At 45.7% G+C, this 15,597-nt stretch overlaps 1 protein-coding gene across 10 annotated transcripts in view; it reads left to right on the top strand.

Annotated features, from left to right (window-relative positions):
• The window catches only part of BIN1 (bridging integrator 1), a 94,467-nt gene extending 79,125 nt beyond the window's left edge, over positions 1–15,342 (top strand). For 5 of the 10 annotated variants that reach the window (XM_080600803.1, XM_080600809.1, XM_080600806.1 and 2 more), the window contains 5 exons: positions 284–307; positions 4,198–4,290; positions 5,082–5,192; positions 5,936–6,037; positions 9,953–15,342. In XM_080600803.1, the coding sequence (XP_080456929.1) occupies positions 284–307; positions 4,198–4,290; positions 5,082–5,192; positions 5,936–6,037; positions 9,953–10,060 (438 nt within the window). In that variant the 3' untranslated portion in view covers positions 10,061–15,342. The remainder of the gene's footprint in view (positions 1–283; positions 308–4,197; positions 4,291–5,081; positions 5,193–5,935; positions 6,038–9,952) is intronic. The other 5 variants (XM_080600805.1, XM_080600812.1, XM_080600810.1 and 2 more) reach the window with 1 other exon arrangement.
• The last annotated feature ends 255 nt before the right edge of the window (positions 15,343–15,597 follow it).

Below are 15,597 nucleotides of genomic sequence, written 5' to 3'. Positions count from 1 at the left end.
CTGGCTGTGTGGTCGCCACTTCTAATTGATTGTGGCTTGTCTGATTCCTTTCATTCCAAAGGTAGGAATAACCCTCACTCAAATGCCTGGGGACTTAATTTAGATATGCTGTGGGGAGGAGTGTATAAATTCAGGCATTAAAAAATATTTTTAAAACATGCAGAGGTAAGTGCTGTTGAATGCATATGCCTGCTTCAGACTGATCAGTGTCTATAATGTTTGTACTCACTGAAATAATCACGTATAAACATGTTTTGTTTTTGTTGCTCTTTGACATGCATAGTCTTTACCTTGGGATTTATGGGAGGTAAGAACTTCACATGGCTTTCATCTCTCATCATGTACTGTGCATGTGCCAGTGCCATCTCTTTGTGCATATCTGTTCCATTTCCCTCACTGCTTTTCTTCCATGCATCCCCCAAACCAAAGTTGCTCCATGTAATGCTGAACCCACTTTTGCACCTTCTGTGAAGCCCTGGGGGCAGCCATGTTTGCAAATCAGGTCTGGCACTGTAACTTAATGCCTCCACCACCAAACCACCCCATTGCTAACTCACTTATCTTTCCCATGGCATGATGCTGTGACCTTCTCCCCAGACTTAATCCCACTGTGGCATCATCCTCACCCTCCATCCCCACAGTGTTTCCTAAACTCTGTATGTCCTGTTGGTCTTGTGTGTGATGCATAAATGTCTCGGGTGCCCCTGGTCCTTACTACCTCTACCATTGGGTATACATACATGTTTGGGATTTTCTGCAGTGCTTGCTGTTCATTGACCATCACTGTCAGACTGATGTGAAATAGCCCAGCCTGTGTCTAAGCAAAATGTTAAGAGCAGGCCCAAGACTTGCCTGTCACCTGCCACAACCCCAGCTTTGGAGCTTGCTGGCAAGGGAGACTCTATACACGCTCTGCATCTTGAACCTAAGCTGGACACTCATTTGTGCCTTCTAGATATATCAGGCCTGGGAAGGTCTCAGAGTGCTGGAGTTTAGCCCATGTGGAGATACACCAAGCACAGCTGCTTTTGAGCCCCTCTGCACAAACAACTAGCAGTGTGGATAGAAAACACTTGGTCTGGGCACTCAAGCCTGTGACTTGAGCTGGCTGTAACCCATGGTGTAGATGTAAGCAACGTGTCCTTGGCTTGCACCGGGGGATTGAGTCTTGCCAACCTTTCTATTCTCAAAGGCCAGATCAGCACCTAGAGTCAATGCATAGGAGGAAACAGCTTTACGCTTGCTGAGAGTCTGGCCCAAGGACTCACTGTGGCCAGTGCTTTCCTTCACATGAGTCTGCGTCATGTTGAAAGATGTTGCCCTTGTGTGCTTTATCAGCCGTCAGTGTTTAACATCTGTCACTTCATTTTATGTGCATTGTCAGTCTGTCTTAGAAAGAAAGAAAAGTCTGTGTTTTAGCAAGGAAAGATCTCATCATGCCTTTCATGTGGACAGGCAGTGCGTGAGGTATGACTGTGTGTGATTGAACTGTGCTTACAGTCCAGTTTGGGGCCATTTCTCCCATTCTGGAAACCTGAAGGACAGTATAACTGGGGAATGGTACTAGGCAAGATGCTCTCACCATTCCAGTCCTCACCTTGACATCCCATACAGTGTTAAAGGGCAGAGCTCCCCATAGCTGGGGAATCCTCCTTTTTGCTCCTCAAGCATTCTGAAGTGTTTTTGCTCTAATGTTGTTTCTAGCTGTTGATGAGAGATTTTGTTGCCTGGGAACACAGCCCCATATGCTATGGGGTTAACAACTGCATAGGAACTTGGAGAACCTGCTTAGTTCTGCAGACCAGTAAACTTGCATCTGGTGTGTATGATGCTGCTGTTGGAATAAATAAAGCTTTCAAACCTGGCAACAGCAGTGAGCAATTGCCCCTCTTCTCCCTGTGGTATCTCCCCATGACTGTAAATACTTTTATAGACTTTGGCATGCCTACGGGTACATAAAATAGAAAAATAAGTAGCTGACGTGGAAATGCCCTTTGAAATTCAGGGAATTAATTGAGGTTCCATTTCTCTGGTTATTAAATACTGTTTTTGCAAATTAGCTGCTTTAAGAAATCCATGGCTAAATGTGAACTCCTTTTCACTTGTCCATATAAAAACCACGCTCGGCCAGATAGAGTTGGGCTGGCATCTGTTCCAGTTTCACTGAATCCATGTAGAAAGCAACCTGGGAGCAAATCTAATTAAACAGGAGAAGCCATGGTAGCATTTCATATGCGCATACGTTTACCTTAGTACTGCCAAAGCTGCTCTGGGAATCACCTGCAGGACGGGAACAGCTCTGCTATGTGTAATACCTGCTGGCAGTATAGGCCTGTGGGTGCAGTGATGGGGGGACGTGAGGAAGGACGTGACAGCAGAGGAAGGCGTGTGTTAAATGGCACTGTTGGAACAGCTGAAGGCCATGTAATGGCCTTTTGTTAAATCAAGGTATTTATTGCTTGCTTATTTCTGTTGTTATTAGAAAACCACTTGGAGTATTGTGTCAGTGTGTGGCTAGTAGCCAGACGGGTGTGGAGTTGAGGGTTACTGTGGCTGCTGCTTTACACAGTGTGTGTCCTCTGGCCTGGCCAGGTTAACCCAGGAGGTGTTGGAGTTCCTGACTGGTGCTTTGCATCTGCTCAGGTGTAGGAACAGATCCATATCTTGGCTTGCTCTCAGCCCAGATATGATGGAAGACAGATGTGATGAAGGAAGAACGTGCTCATGCAGAGCATGGCTTAAAACCTGGTAGATCTGCGCATCGTCTTGTTGGGCAGTGTTCTCATCAGGGGAAGAGACGTGGTTGAAGGAGATGTTCGGGATCAGCCCACAGACCGCGTGTCTGGGCTTCGGTCACTGTGGGATGGCTTGGAACATCTGCAGAACCCAGGTTCAACCAAGTTATCTGGGTTCCCAGGGAAAGAGGTGGAAGTTGAGGGTTTCACTGATCAGTTGAACTTGGGCCAAAATGCTTCTGTAGGGCTGGGACTATGAGAATTACAACATGAAGAAATCAGGACAATGCCTCGTGCTGAATGTGGTTGTGTTTAGGGGCACATGTGTTTACCAAATGCGTGAGGTGTGTAGGCATGCCAAAACTTGTTTATTCACGTGTTAAAAATGGAAGATGTCTGTGTAACAATCTCTATTGTGCAGTATAGAATAGGAATCTTGCAGATTGTACAAAGAGGTGCTTATAATACCTGATGTAGAGAACAAATATAGATTGGCCATGAAGACATTCCCTTGCTCAACCCCTGAGATTCTTGTCAGGAGTTTGCCCAGATGATGCCTGGCTGGCAGCATTAATGCTGCCAGATCCAATTTAATTCCTGTGTTGCTGCAATTTCTGGGAGCGGCAAATGAACCTCTTTAATTTTGTGTTAGAACAGAGCTAGCCTGACTTCAGGTGAGAGAGACTAAAAGCTTGAAGCTTTGGAAGCGTGCTTCCAGGAGCAATCTCTGCCAGGCAGTGGTTTGTAGGTGATGCTGAATGTTTCTCCCTGATGGGGGTAGCTTTTGTGTGCTAGACTCTCCCCTCCCCACCATGCACTGTGCAGGATAGTCAGAGCAAATTCTTACAAACAGAATCCAAGTTCATGCCTCTTTGGGCCTGCCCAAAACCTAATTGGATTAAAAAATGTCACGTTTTTCAGTTGTTTGATTCAATGATAATGTCATAAGGATGCTGGGTCCAGATGAAGTTGCAGATCTGGACGTGTCATTAGCACGCTCTTCTATTACTGGGTGCATGCAAAGGCTGAAATATTCCTTGATTGTTGATCCTTGGCAATAGCATATGGAGAGACCTTGTCCCTTGGCACATAAGCAGACCCATGTATTCACATACAAGTGGAAACCTAGATGTAGTATAGATACTGTGCATGTGCGAGCAGGTCTGTAAGTTAGGTCCTGAAAAGAAGGAGGCATACAGGTTTTGCAGGTTGCATTGATTTCTTCTGGAGTATTGCTTGCTGTGTGGTTGAAGGGAGGGAATGCAGGCTTTGCTGCGGTTGCACTAGGCTGCAGAGAACTAAGGAGGCAGACACGGTGAGGACCTGAAGGTCCTCACACATTTGTCAGCAGATGGCAGCAGTCAACCGTGTAGAGCACTTGGACAGAGTGAGCTGTACTTTCTGCACACACGCGTAGCTGTAATGAGTGTAACTCTCCACCTGGATGGCTTTTGTATTGCAGCCCGCAGAAGCAGCCCATGCAGGAGCTGAAACAGCTGGATCTGAAGCCGCAGCTGGAGCTGAAGCATCTAAAACTGAAGCTGATTCAGGATCGGTAAGCCTCAAGATAAAGCAGTCCCTTTTTCTCCATCATGTCCTTTTGTTGTACAGCAGACATGCGGGAAGTTGGGCTGACAAAAGACGTGTGTGATGGCTTGGGAAAACACATCCCTGCCACTGCGGCAGCTACAGTGGTGTTATTCAGAGGCCAGACGTAGCTGTTGTGTTTTCCCTGTGTGATACTTAGGGAGAAGCTAAGCTGGAAGTTCCCCAAAAAAACCTGTCTCTTCACCCATGCCACGAAGCCAGCCCATGACCTGTGCTGTGCTAAGCCTGTGTTTTCTGCCCCTTCTTGCACACGATTTACTTTTTCTTTTGTGGGCTCTGCCTATAACCCCTGACTAGCCAGGGTTCCTCTTTTCTTCTGACACTATCAGCGTTCTTAGGGGCTGGAGTAGGTCCCATCTCGTGGTTGCTTGGTTCCTATAGACTGTCACGTGTGAGTTGTTAGTTCTACATGGGCTTTACAAGGACTGCGGTAAATGGGAAATGGCAGGCAGCGTGGTCCCAGAAAAATGCTCTGAATCCTCCCTGCCTTTCTTCAGCCTTAAGCACAGGAGGGCAGTGGTCACCTCTCCTGCCTTCTCACTGCTGCCTTTGCTGTCCTTTGGGTTGCTTTTGTCACTGCCTAGTGTGCTGGGAAAACCCACTGAATCCTTGGATAGTGTTGGGAGTCCCAAATAGGCTATGGTTTTGATGTGTATCCTCCATGGTGGGTCTAGGAGCTGCCATTTGGGATTTTCCTTTCTCAGTGATGTTTTTCCTTCCCTGGCTGCTGCCTTTCAGAGCTCTCTGCCTGCTGTTGTTGTGGAAACTTTCCCTGCTACTGTCAATGGCACCGTGGAAGGAGGTGCTTCCTCTGAAAGAGCTGACATGCCCCCAGGATTTCTGTTCAAGGTGAGTGCATGCTGGTGGGACACTGAGTTTCTGACATTTTTTTCTTGTAACAAGTTAAGTACTTTCACTCAGCATGGCCATGGGCTATGTCACACTGAAGGGCCTTGGTAGCAAGACAACACAGATGCATCATGTCCTGAATGTGAGATATGGCACTCTCCTTTTTTGTTTGCCTAACCTGCTGTAGGAGTTCTTTTCTTCTGCTTAGTTATGTCCATGTATTGCTTTTTCAGGGAAATCTGCTGAAAGCAGGAGGGTTGCAAAACTTTGCGGAACAATAGGAGGCTCATCAAATTCAGCCAGGTTACAGGCAGCATTATAGACTGTAGCAGTTGAAGTGGAGGGTTGTGGCTTGAAGTAGAAAGGTTGTAATACAGATGTTGATAGGAGATAAGATGAATACAAAAAAAAAAAAACATGACAAGATACAATCACTTGAAGATTTGAACTGATGCTCTTACCTATGTTTCCTCTCCCTGCGTAGAGTTGGGAGGCTATAATCACTAATACTCTTGAAGTCCAGCTGCAAAAACAATACAGGACGCCATCTGAGTGAATACAGACTTTCTGTCCTGTGAGGCTTCAGGGCCCACGGTATGGGAACACAACCCTCCGAAGGAAAAGACACGGAAGTGTTGATGCATAACTAACTAGTTGAATGTGAGTCACCACGGTGCCTTTGTGGCAAACTGTATGCTGGGCTGTGTTAACAAGCACGTGGCTCTCCTCTCCTTTCTCTGCAGGTCCAGGCCATGCATGATTACACAGCCACCGACAGTGATGAGCTGCAGCTGAAGGCCGGAGACGTGGTGCTTGTGATTCCATTTGAGAACCCTGAGGAGCAGGTGAGCAGAGAAGACAGGGTGCGTGCCTGGGCTGGGGTAAGCCAAAGGGATTTCTGGAGCTGCTTCTTCCTCCACTAACAGCCTGCTGGCTGGGTGCAGAGCCATCAGTTTGTGGCCGGGAGCTGGCTGGAGAGCCGGTTGTCCTTGTCCTTGTCCTTGCTTCCTGCAACAGAGGAGCACTCTGCTTGTGAATTGAAAGTGGAGATCTTATTCCGCGTATAGCATGTGAAGTAGCTGTGGCTTTCTGCCCTTAGAAGGGCATTTGAGTCAAGGCAATGGCTTTCTTGACCAGGAACCCTACAGAGCCCATACCTAGCCCCTAATCTTGATGAACATTTTCTGTGACCACTGCAGTGCAGACTGTGGTATTGGCCCGGAGCCAACCACAGCCTGTGATGATTTTCTCCCCTTTTAAGAAATGCTGAAGCTCTGAGAAAGAAGCTTGCTTAGGGTTGGTGTGCTACACTTCAGCATAGCAATGCCTATTTCTAAAAGATTGTGTTTGGTCAGGAGATGGCAGCAGAGCCAAAGATGTGAGCAGGATGCCCAGCTCCACGGAATGCTTCCCCTGTCCATCTTCAACGTGGATTTAACTGGCAGTGTTTTTCTTTAATCTCAGTTATTTCTGAAAGCCTTGAGTAAATCCTCCTCACCTGCTATGTTTGAGGGCTTCCAGCTGATAGAGACTGCTGCAGCTTTACTATTTTGCCTGAGAGAGGTGGTATTTGTGTAACATTCGTTCTCAAGTCTCCAGGTTTTTGTTTGGAAAAGGAAGGGAATTCTCCAAATTGATTCAGAAGTCACCAGCTCTTTGGTTTTGGCCAAGTCCAGACAAAATCTGGATTCCACAAGGGGTGTGAAGGGAAGGTGTAGTTCACTGGCCACAGGACATGTGGATCCTCTGTGGCTGAGCTGTTGCCTTTGTGAACTATGGGGACAGATCTTGCTGCTGCTTGTGAAATGGGAGCTGTAATATGCCGCCAGTTCCCGCAGAGCTGATGCTCTGGGGGGAAGGGTTGTATGGGGAAGAAGCAGTGATTCCTTTTGGAGACAGCTCTTCACTGGGTGGGACTGCCCTGCATAAGCATTCGTGAGCATTTCCTTCTCAGAAAGCTTTCGGGATAGGAAATGAGGGGCAGCTCCCCTTCAGCAGTAGGAGATGGCATTTGTGGAGCGGAGTTTTTCAATGCCCTATGTTTGCACTCTAGCTGGATGTGGGTGCAACAGCCATGAACTCGAGACTCTCCAAGCTGCAGAGGGTGAGCTCTGAGTGTTGCTAACATGATGCTGTAGCTGCACTGAAGCCCTCTAACCCTCCTACAGTGTACTGTGTGCTACAGCTCATTTCCCTAACCCTGACCATACCCAGCCAGACAGCGTTGGCTGTTAACATGTGCATGAACTGTGCACGTGAGTGGAGGAAGCTTAGGATAATAGGCTGTGATCTGGGTCTCTGTCTTGCGGCTTAGGTGTTGGTGTTCATCAGGCAGGCCTGGATTTATTTCTTCTCGATAGAAGGAGTTAAAGGCAGCAGTGCTTCTAAGCCGTCACTTCAAGTGACATTGTTCAAAATAGGCAGGGGTCAGTCTGGGTCCTGGTGCCTGATCCCTCCCGCTGAGGAGACCCTTGGTAGCAGGATGCCGTGGGAGTGATGCATGCTGTATGGCACAGACGCTACATGCAAACGGATGAGCTTTTGTGCTTGCTGTGCTGTTAGCTGGAAGATGCCTTCCAGGCACTTGCGCCCAGCACCTGCCACCTAGTTGTTTGTCTTCCTGATATATGGCATGTCAGTCCTTCTGCAGCCCCTGCAACTGGCTGCTGCAGATGGGCTCCTGTCTCACGCCGTTCCCATGCCATCCCCTGAATGTTCAACTCTGAGGCAGCAGCAAGGGCTGACCGAGCCTCAGGCACCCAGTGCAGCCCGCATGGAGCAGGGAGCTCAGTACAGTGGCTGGTCTGAGCTGCTGCCCTGTGAAATGCACAGAAAACAGGACAAGAGGGCAGAAGCTATAAAATGGCAGTGGAAAGCCATGCACATGCCCCATGGATCATCCCTGGTGTGAGGGCTGCTTCACTCCTGCACCGTGCAGGTATGTTTTTAAAGAATATGTTTCAAGGGAGGCAGTGCTTGTCCTTGGGTAAATTCACAGGTAACTCCTGCCAGTTCCACGAAAGGAGAAGTGTGAGAACAACTGTTTGAGCTGCACACATGCATGCCTCGTATCTCTACGGCTTAGAGCATCTGGTTGCCTGAGCGTTTCTGCCCTGGCAAGTTATGTAGCTGAATGTGTTGATGTCTCTCTAAAGGAGTCTGGTGTATACTTTGCTCAGAGGAGCAGATGCGGAGCAAGCTGTTGAGCTTGGAGGCAGTGGTCCCCCATGCAGCTCCATTGCCTCGTGCTGCAGTCCTGCCCCACAGGCTGCCCTGCTGCAAAAGGCTGACATGAGTGGGCACTTGCAAGCTGCAGGGGGGGCATTGTGGAATCTGCAAGCTCCTAGGCATGCAGACAACAGGGCAGCCACACACCTGGGCTGCAAACAGTGCAGCCTTCCTACCTCGAATATCTCGTCTCCCTCCTGGGCTTCAGACTGAGCGGAAATCTTGGTGCTGGGCACACTGCAGAGAGCAGGGAGGTCGTGGGAAGTCCTGGCTCTCCTCCTGAGCACGTCCTACCTGGCAGGGCTCCCTTTGCCTCAGTGAAAATTGATCCCTGCTTATGGATCTGGGGGATAAGCGGCTAGGGAGGACGCTTGTGACTGGAGAGTTCTGCTATCCACCTTGTGCGTCAAGCCCAACAGCCTGCTGGGTTTGGGGAAAAGGGGTTGAGCTCCTCAGCTCCCATTTCTCTTAGACTAGACTTTCAGCATAGCGTACAAGACTCATTTTGGCTGTGTAAGCTCCATAAAATGATAAATATCCATGTGCCCTCACCAGAACAAGGGTGAGCACTCCCAGGGAACAATTCATCCTTTCCAGAGACCCATGCCCAAGATGGATGGGATGAATTGCCCTGTGGAGGTGCCCATCTCTTTTCTGATGATGGAGAATGCCACCACCACCACCCAGCACAAGAAGGACATGGGAGTATAAGAACGATTCCAGACGAGGGCCGCAAAGATGATCAAGGGGCTGGAGCACCTCTCCTATGAAGACAGGCTGAGGGAGCTGGGGTTGTTCAGCCTGGAGAAGCGAAGGCTCCTGGGAGACCTTATAGTGGCCTTCCAGTACCTAAAGGGGGCCTACAGGAAAGCTGGGGAGGGACTCTTTGTCAGGGAGTGTAGCGATAGGACAAGGGGTGATGGTTTTCAACTAAAAAAGGGTAGATTTAGATTAGATATTGGAAAGAAATTCTTTACTCTGCAGGGGTGAGGCACTGGACCAGGTTGCCCAGAGAAGCTGTGGATGCCCCATCCCTGGAAGTGTTCAAGGCCAGGCTGGATGGGGCTTTGAGCAACCCGGTCTGGTGGGAGGTGTCCCTGCCCATGGCAGGAGGGTGGAATGAGGTGGTCATTAAGGTCCTTTCGTGCCCAAACTATTCTATGATTCTTTTTAGGTAGTGAAAAGTAGGGCAAGTGATTCCCATCCCATTGCCCCAGAGAACTTCTCCTGCTTTACTGGGTGTAAATTATGACATGTTTCTATTGCACTTTCTGATTGTTTACAACATTTCACTGCCTCCAGACACTGGGTCAGATGAGTTTTGGTATTGATTCTGGTGGAGAAGTGGCCTTCTCTCTTTTTAAAGAAAACAAAATCATTCTTCTCCTTCTCCCCCATCCTCCACCTGGATCGTCTCCAAGCCAGCTATGAGCATGGCTTTGACGTGCCTTGACATCTCCTTGGCCTGCACTCTTTGAAAAATCCCCACTCATGTTTATTCCTCAGCATCTGATCTCTGTCTTTTCCTCTAGGACGAAGGATGGCTGATGGGTGTGAAGGAGTCTGACTGGATCCAGCATAAGGAACTTGACCAATGCCGAGGGGTTTTCCCTGAGAATTTCACAGAGCGGGTGCAGTGAAAGCCCAAGCCCACCGGACACATTTCTGCTGGAAGAAAAAGCAAATTTTCTGGTAGAGAATTGAAAAAGAGCAGCGAAATGAAAAGAAGAGAATTTTAACGGAACAGAAGCCTGAAAAAATTGTCAACTTAAAGGGTGTGTGCTTTTCAAAGGGCAAGGTTTCAGAAGTAAATTGCAATTCAAAGCATTATCAATATATATGAATACTACTACTACTACTAAGGCAAATCAATTACCTTCTTCCCCCTTTGGTTTAACAGCATTAGGATTCAGAGGACTGACACAGAAGCAACTCGGTGTGGTTCTGTAAATACTGCATTGACTGAATTGGTGAGATGTCAGTCTGATCCCTGGAAAGGCAGCATTTGTCTAACAAGAGAGTAGAAGCTGCATTTGCTCTTGGGTGGGTTCATCTGTTTTGTCTTGAAGGTGGCTTGCATGGCAACCATAAAAATTCAGCCTTCCCCCCGTGTTCAACCTACAGTAGGCCAAACTTTCTGTTAATGCTGTTGAAAAAAAAAATATTTAGTGTATAGTGTTCACCAATACAATGTATGTGTGTGTGCGTGTGCATTTTATTTTATTCCTTTAAAACAATGTTACACAAACTGATTTTATACAAGTAAAGACAGAAGAAACTACACAGTAAGGGCATGGAGGTGAAATGTGTGAAGCTGTGCTCAGTCCAAAGTTCTCTCAAATGCAAGCACCTACGTTCTCACAGTAGTGTATTGGCCTGGAAAATGCTAAGGAGAATGAACAAATTAAATAAACAAGACAAAATTAGCAGATGCCATTTTAGATGGCTCTGAAATTTAGGAGAGGGAATCCCCTGCCTCCCAAACCCTGTAGGCAGTTTCAGAAAAGCTTAGATTCACGTAGATGGAAGATAGCTCTCAAATCTGGCTGGTTAGAAAATGTGCTTTTAAAGAAAGACAAGGGAAGAAAACTTTTCTTCTGAAAGAATGTCTAAGAAAAAACACTGAGAAAAAAACAATTTGCTGTCTGTGTTTTTAATTGGCTTTTTTTTTTTGGTGGAATAGTATTTGTTATTTTCCTTTGAAGACTTCTGTAAGTGAAATATTGTTAGATCAGCTTTCTCCAGTGCTGTGCTGGTGATCAAGTTAACCTCTAAGAAAACTGGACTCTAAAAGTACTCATTTAAAATGGCTGCATGACTTCTCGGTGTTTTAATACATTAGAAGAGGAAGGAAGAATATCAAAGTGTCAGTGTCAAGAAGGCACCGCGCAGTCTAATACTGATGCTGAGACCTTTCCTAGACCTTTCCTTTGCTCCTGTTTTTTTTTGGTTTTGTTTTGTTGTTGTGTTTTTTTAAAGTTTAAACAAGCAGATGACAAAGCTGTTTCAAAGTGCGTATTACAGTTGTTAAAATAAGCCGGTCTGACCCTCCAAGACTCTGTGAAGTCCCGCAAAGGTACTTTAAACTTTACTTGAATACTGATGCAGCTGGCAAGCAGGTCAGGCTATTATTATTTTTTTAATGGCTTCCCACCCTTTACCCCATGATCTTTTTTTTTTGCCTTGAAGGGATTTTTAACAGTGAGGTTACCTCCTGCTGTAAAGGGACAGGATCACTCTTGGAAATAATCTTCCTATATCTGTTTGGAGCTGGCTTTTGTCAAAGAAGCACGGAATGCTGACACACACTACTGGAAATCCCACCTTTTCTGATCTGCTTTGATTACTTGTATGACAGCAGAAAAAAAAAACATAGGGCAAATGTGGATTTTTTTTATATTTTTATTTTTTAATTTTAGTTCAGAGGGAAGGGTCAGATTTTGATCAAGAAGTATATTTTTGTAAATGCAAGAAGCGCTGGAGTTCCTCCTGCTTTCATCTTGGAAGACCTGTGTTAGTTATTTACAGCAATATAGCAAGTGTCAAAATCTGTCCTGTATACCCCTTTCTCCCCCCACTTTTATTTTTTTTTAAATAAACTTGCAGGAAATTGTATTGTACATCACTGTTAAAAACCCCAATAGTATTTAGGAGTAATTGCTCACAATACAGAAGGACTGGACTCCGCACATTATAGTATGGTGAGCCATTGCTTTAGAATACTGCCCTGTTAGATTGCTTTGTTTTTTTCACCAGGGTTGTCTTTATTATTACTTTTTCTTTCCAAAATATCTATTTTTATGCGTTTGTGACTCCCATTACTCCTTTAAAGAATATTCATAGAAAAATATGCATTTAAATATACATAGAAATATATATATATTAAAAAGCGGGTTGAATCCAATTAACATAATGCTGTCAGCTTAAAATGTTTATTTTTATGCAAAACCTGTGGATTATTGTTTTTTAAAAAAAGACAAGATTCTAAGTACCAGAGCTGTGATTTTTTGTCTTGCAAGTAATTGTTCTAGAACATTTAGAAAGCTGTGCTGATACCTAATTTATTGTGTTTTTTTTTTTTTTTTTTGCTGTTGTTGATGTTGTCTTCTGCTGTGTTTAAACCAGATGACTGTCCCAACAGAAATCCTTGTAAGGCCTTTTCATTTAATTGAGCTTGCAAAGCAACTATCCAGTACTGTATTATCCCTGCAGAAGTGGTAACGCTCTGCAAAAAAGGGATGTTGTTTTCAGGTCACATGGTTGATGCTCAAATATTGCTAGTGGGGTCGATGTTGCATCTTTCTCCATTTGCTCCCCCTAACCCCAAAATCCCAGCCCCCAAAAGCTCTCGCTTAGAGCAGGTAGCTTGGGTTACCTAGATTTTGCATGGCTCGCAAATTGGTGCACGTCACATCAGAGATTCTAAAAGCACAGGATCGGGCCCGCACTGTGTAAATTGCCTTACGTGAGAGTAGGATGGCATGGCAGCAAGCTTGTAGATGGCAGTGTTCTTTGGAGCCAGGACGTCTCTTATCTCCTGGATTATGTTCAGCCCATAACAGGCACAACTCCTCTGATTTTCAGTATTTTTTCATCTACTAAATACCTCGATTCTGGTTGGTATTACCTGGTGAAATAAAATTCCCATTTTCTTTGGCTTAGGACTGATTCAAATAGAAAGAGGGGCAGTAAACTCCCAAGTAGGCTGTGCCCACTGTTTTTTCAGTTTGCAGGCTGAACTGAAAAACCTGGGGAAAAAAAGTTGTAAGGGTAACCTGAAGTTGTAAGGGTGACCTTGAGACAAATTTTTTTTTTTCATTTTGTCAGTGAAATGAAAAAGGGAAAAATCAAAACATAAAACAATACTTTCAAACAAAACTGAAGCATTTCATTTTTAGGGTTGCTTTTTCACTTTTTTAAAACCATTGTGACTCAGGCTATAAAAAGTTGCTTTGAAGCGCAAATGTGAAACCTGTTCTGCAAATGCTGAAAGAAAATGTTTTATCGTTAATAGTCTTTTTGCCTTTGCCTTTTTTTCTTAGTCCGATGAATAGTTTCAGTTAACCCCAAACTGCATTTTTTTGGCGAATCCATTATCCATTGAAGAGAACCCAAAGAAGCATGTTGCCCGGTTTTGCTCCACTGACAGGTACACTGGACGCATTTCAAGGATTACCTGGTATCTAAAACCAGCAAAGCTGCTGTTTCCCCATATTCTACTGGATTGTTTTACTGGGTGAACAATAAAAGCATCTCTCAGCCCTTGCTATTGACTGGTTTTTAGCCTGACTTAGACATTCGTTATCAATCTCAGTTTGGTCATGGATTTATGGCTGTAGGTATGACAATTCTCCTATTTGAGCCTAATCCCATTGTGCAGCAGGAATTATCATTTGCCCAAGTGATGAGAGAAATAAGGCATTGTTCTTTCTCCCTTTTTATCTCTGTCTTAGCAATGTCAGTAATATATCTTCACTAGGTGCAGTCAGGGAAAGAGGTCCCAGGGTGAAGATGAATGCGCAGTTCCAGACTCCCTCATGCTCTGCCTTGCTTTCCATGGGCAGTCCTCAGCTGTCTGCTTTTACCACCTTTTGCAATTCTTGGCTGTGGAGGTCATGGAGCAAAAGGGATCGTGCAGGCTTCAATTCCAGGTGCTCAGAGTTAGTCCAGCTTTGTGGTCTGTTTGCCACACTTCGTGGAACCACTGGCTCCGTGTTCCCTGGTCGCAGTAGCAGGACCCCGTCCTGTTGCGCTATCCAAAGACCAAACCCAAGGCAAACAGCTCCAAGCCAGAGGGGTCTTTTATAGCCTGGAGCAGGTTGTAAGAGCTTCGTATTCTGCCTGGAACCAGGGTGTCAGCTCAGTTTAGTTTTGCATCAGCCTTTTGAAAAGAAAAGGCCCAAGGCATTTATCTTCTGCTCCCTTAGCGTGGCTGTTGGCCCCACTCAGAGTCTGACCTTGAGGTGCAGATGCCAGAGATACTACAAAATAGGTGAGAGCAAAAATCCCACAAACAGTGGGGTGCCTAAGGTCCTCTTGACTTCAGGAGTCTCTGTGTCTTTCAGACTGCTTCCCAACCTCTTCCGTGCTCTTTGAGGTTGACGTTAACGTAGGGCACCCTCCACCAGCCTGAAGCTTGAAGCTAGAAGATGCACAAACTTGTGTCCATCAGCAAATCCTGCATAGTGCGGCTTGATAATGCTGATAGCAGGAAAACAAGCAAAAGCTTTTCTTCTCCGGGCTGCCAAAGGAAGCTGTTTCATGCCACGTAGGTACCATCACAGCTGGTGCTGGTGCAGGCACCTCTCTGCTTGCATGCTCTTAGACATTTCTGAGTAGCAAACTCCTGACAGAGAAGGGTGCTGGGCTGTCCCTCCAGCCTTTGTAAGCTGGCACAGGTGCTGGCACATGGAGGCTGAGAATTAGAAGGCCATTTCAGAAATTGTATTTATGAAACTAAGTGGAGAAACTACAGCTGCTAAGACTGATCTGTATGAGTTTGTATTTTGATGTGTCTTCTGGCTATAATTCCTTCACTTGTTTTTTACAGTGCATTCTGCTGTTCGTGTCTCTAGTCTGCATTTCACCTAGACGGTCCGTACATGAAACTTGCCAGATGCAGTTCTGGGCTTATTGCTTCTCTTTAACTGAATCAAATTGCAACGACTTTGGCAATGTGCTGGCAATCTCTTTTCCTTCTGTTAATTCAGTGTCTGGGTTTAACCACCATGATGTAAGAAATGTTTGGATTTTGGGTGTTGTTTTTTTTTTAATTATTTTAATTCTTGTTTTGTTTAAACAACACTGAACAATTCCCATTGTATTCAGAGCTGTGATGCCCAGTTCCAGTGACAAGTACTAGATGGATTTGTCCCATTTTGTTTCTTGGCAATGTTCAGAAATACAATTTGTGTCATCCTAAGTCCTGTGTCGGTTTCTCTCTCTCTATTTTCCCCACCTTAAAAAAATCAGAACAATTCAAGACTTCTTTCTCCTGAAAGAGGTGAGTAACCTCAAAGAGCTGGGTTTGACCGGGTGCTGTTGATGCTGGGAGTTTGTACAAACATGTGGGATGGAAAGGGTGCTGCTGGTCCTCCCCTGAAGGAGTTCAACAGCAGAAGAAACTACTCCAGCAGCAGTCTGTTTGTCTGTTGGAAGGACCAGGCACCAAATGAGT

This window comes from Anser brachyrhynchus (assembly GCF_964034855.1).
Source record: "Anser brachyrhynchus genome assembly, chromosome: 7".
Lineage (NCBI taxonomy): Eukaryota > Metazoa > Chordata > Aves > Anseriformes > Anatidae > Anser > Anser brachyrhynchus.
This window is presented reverse-complemented; position numbering and strand designations above follow the sequence as displayed.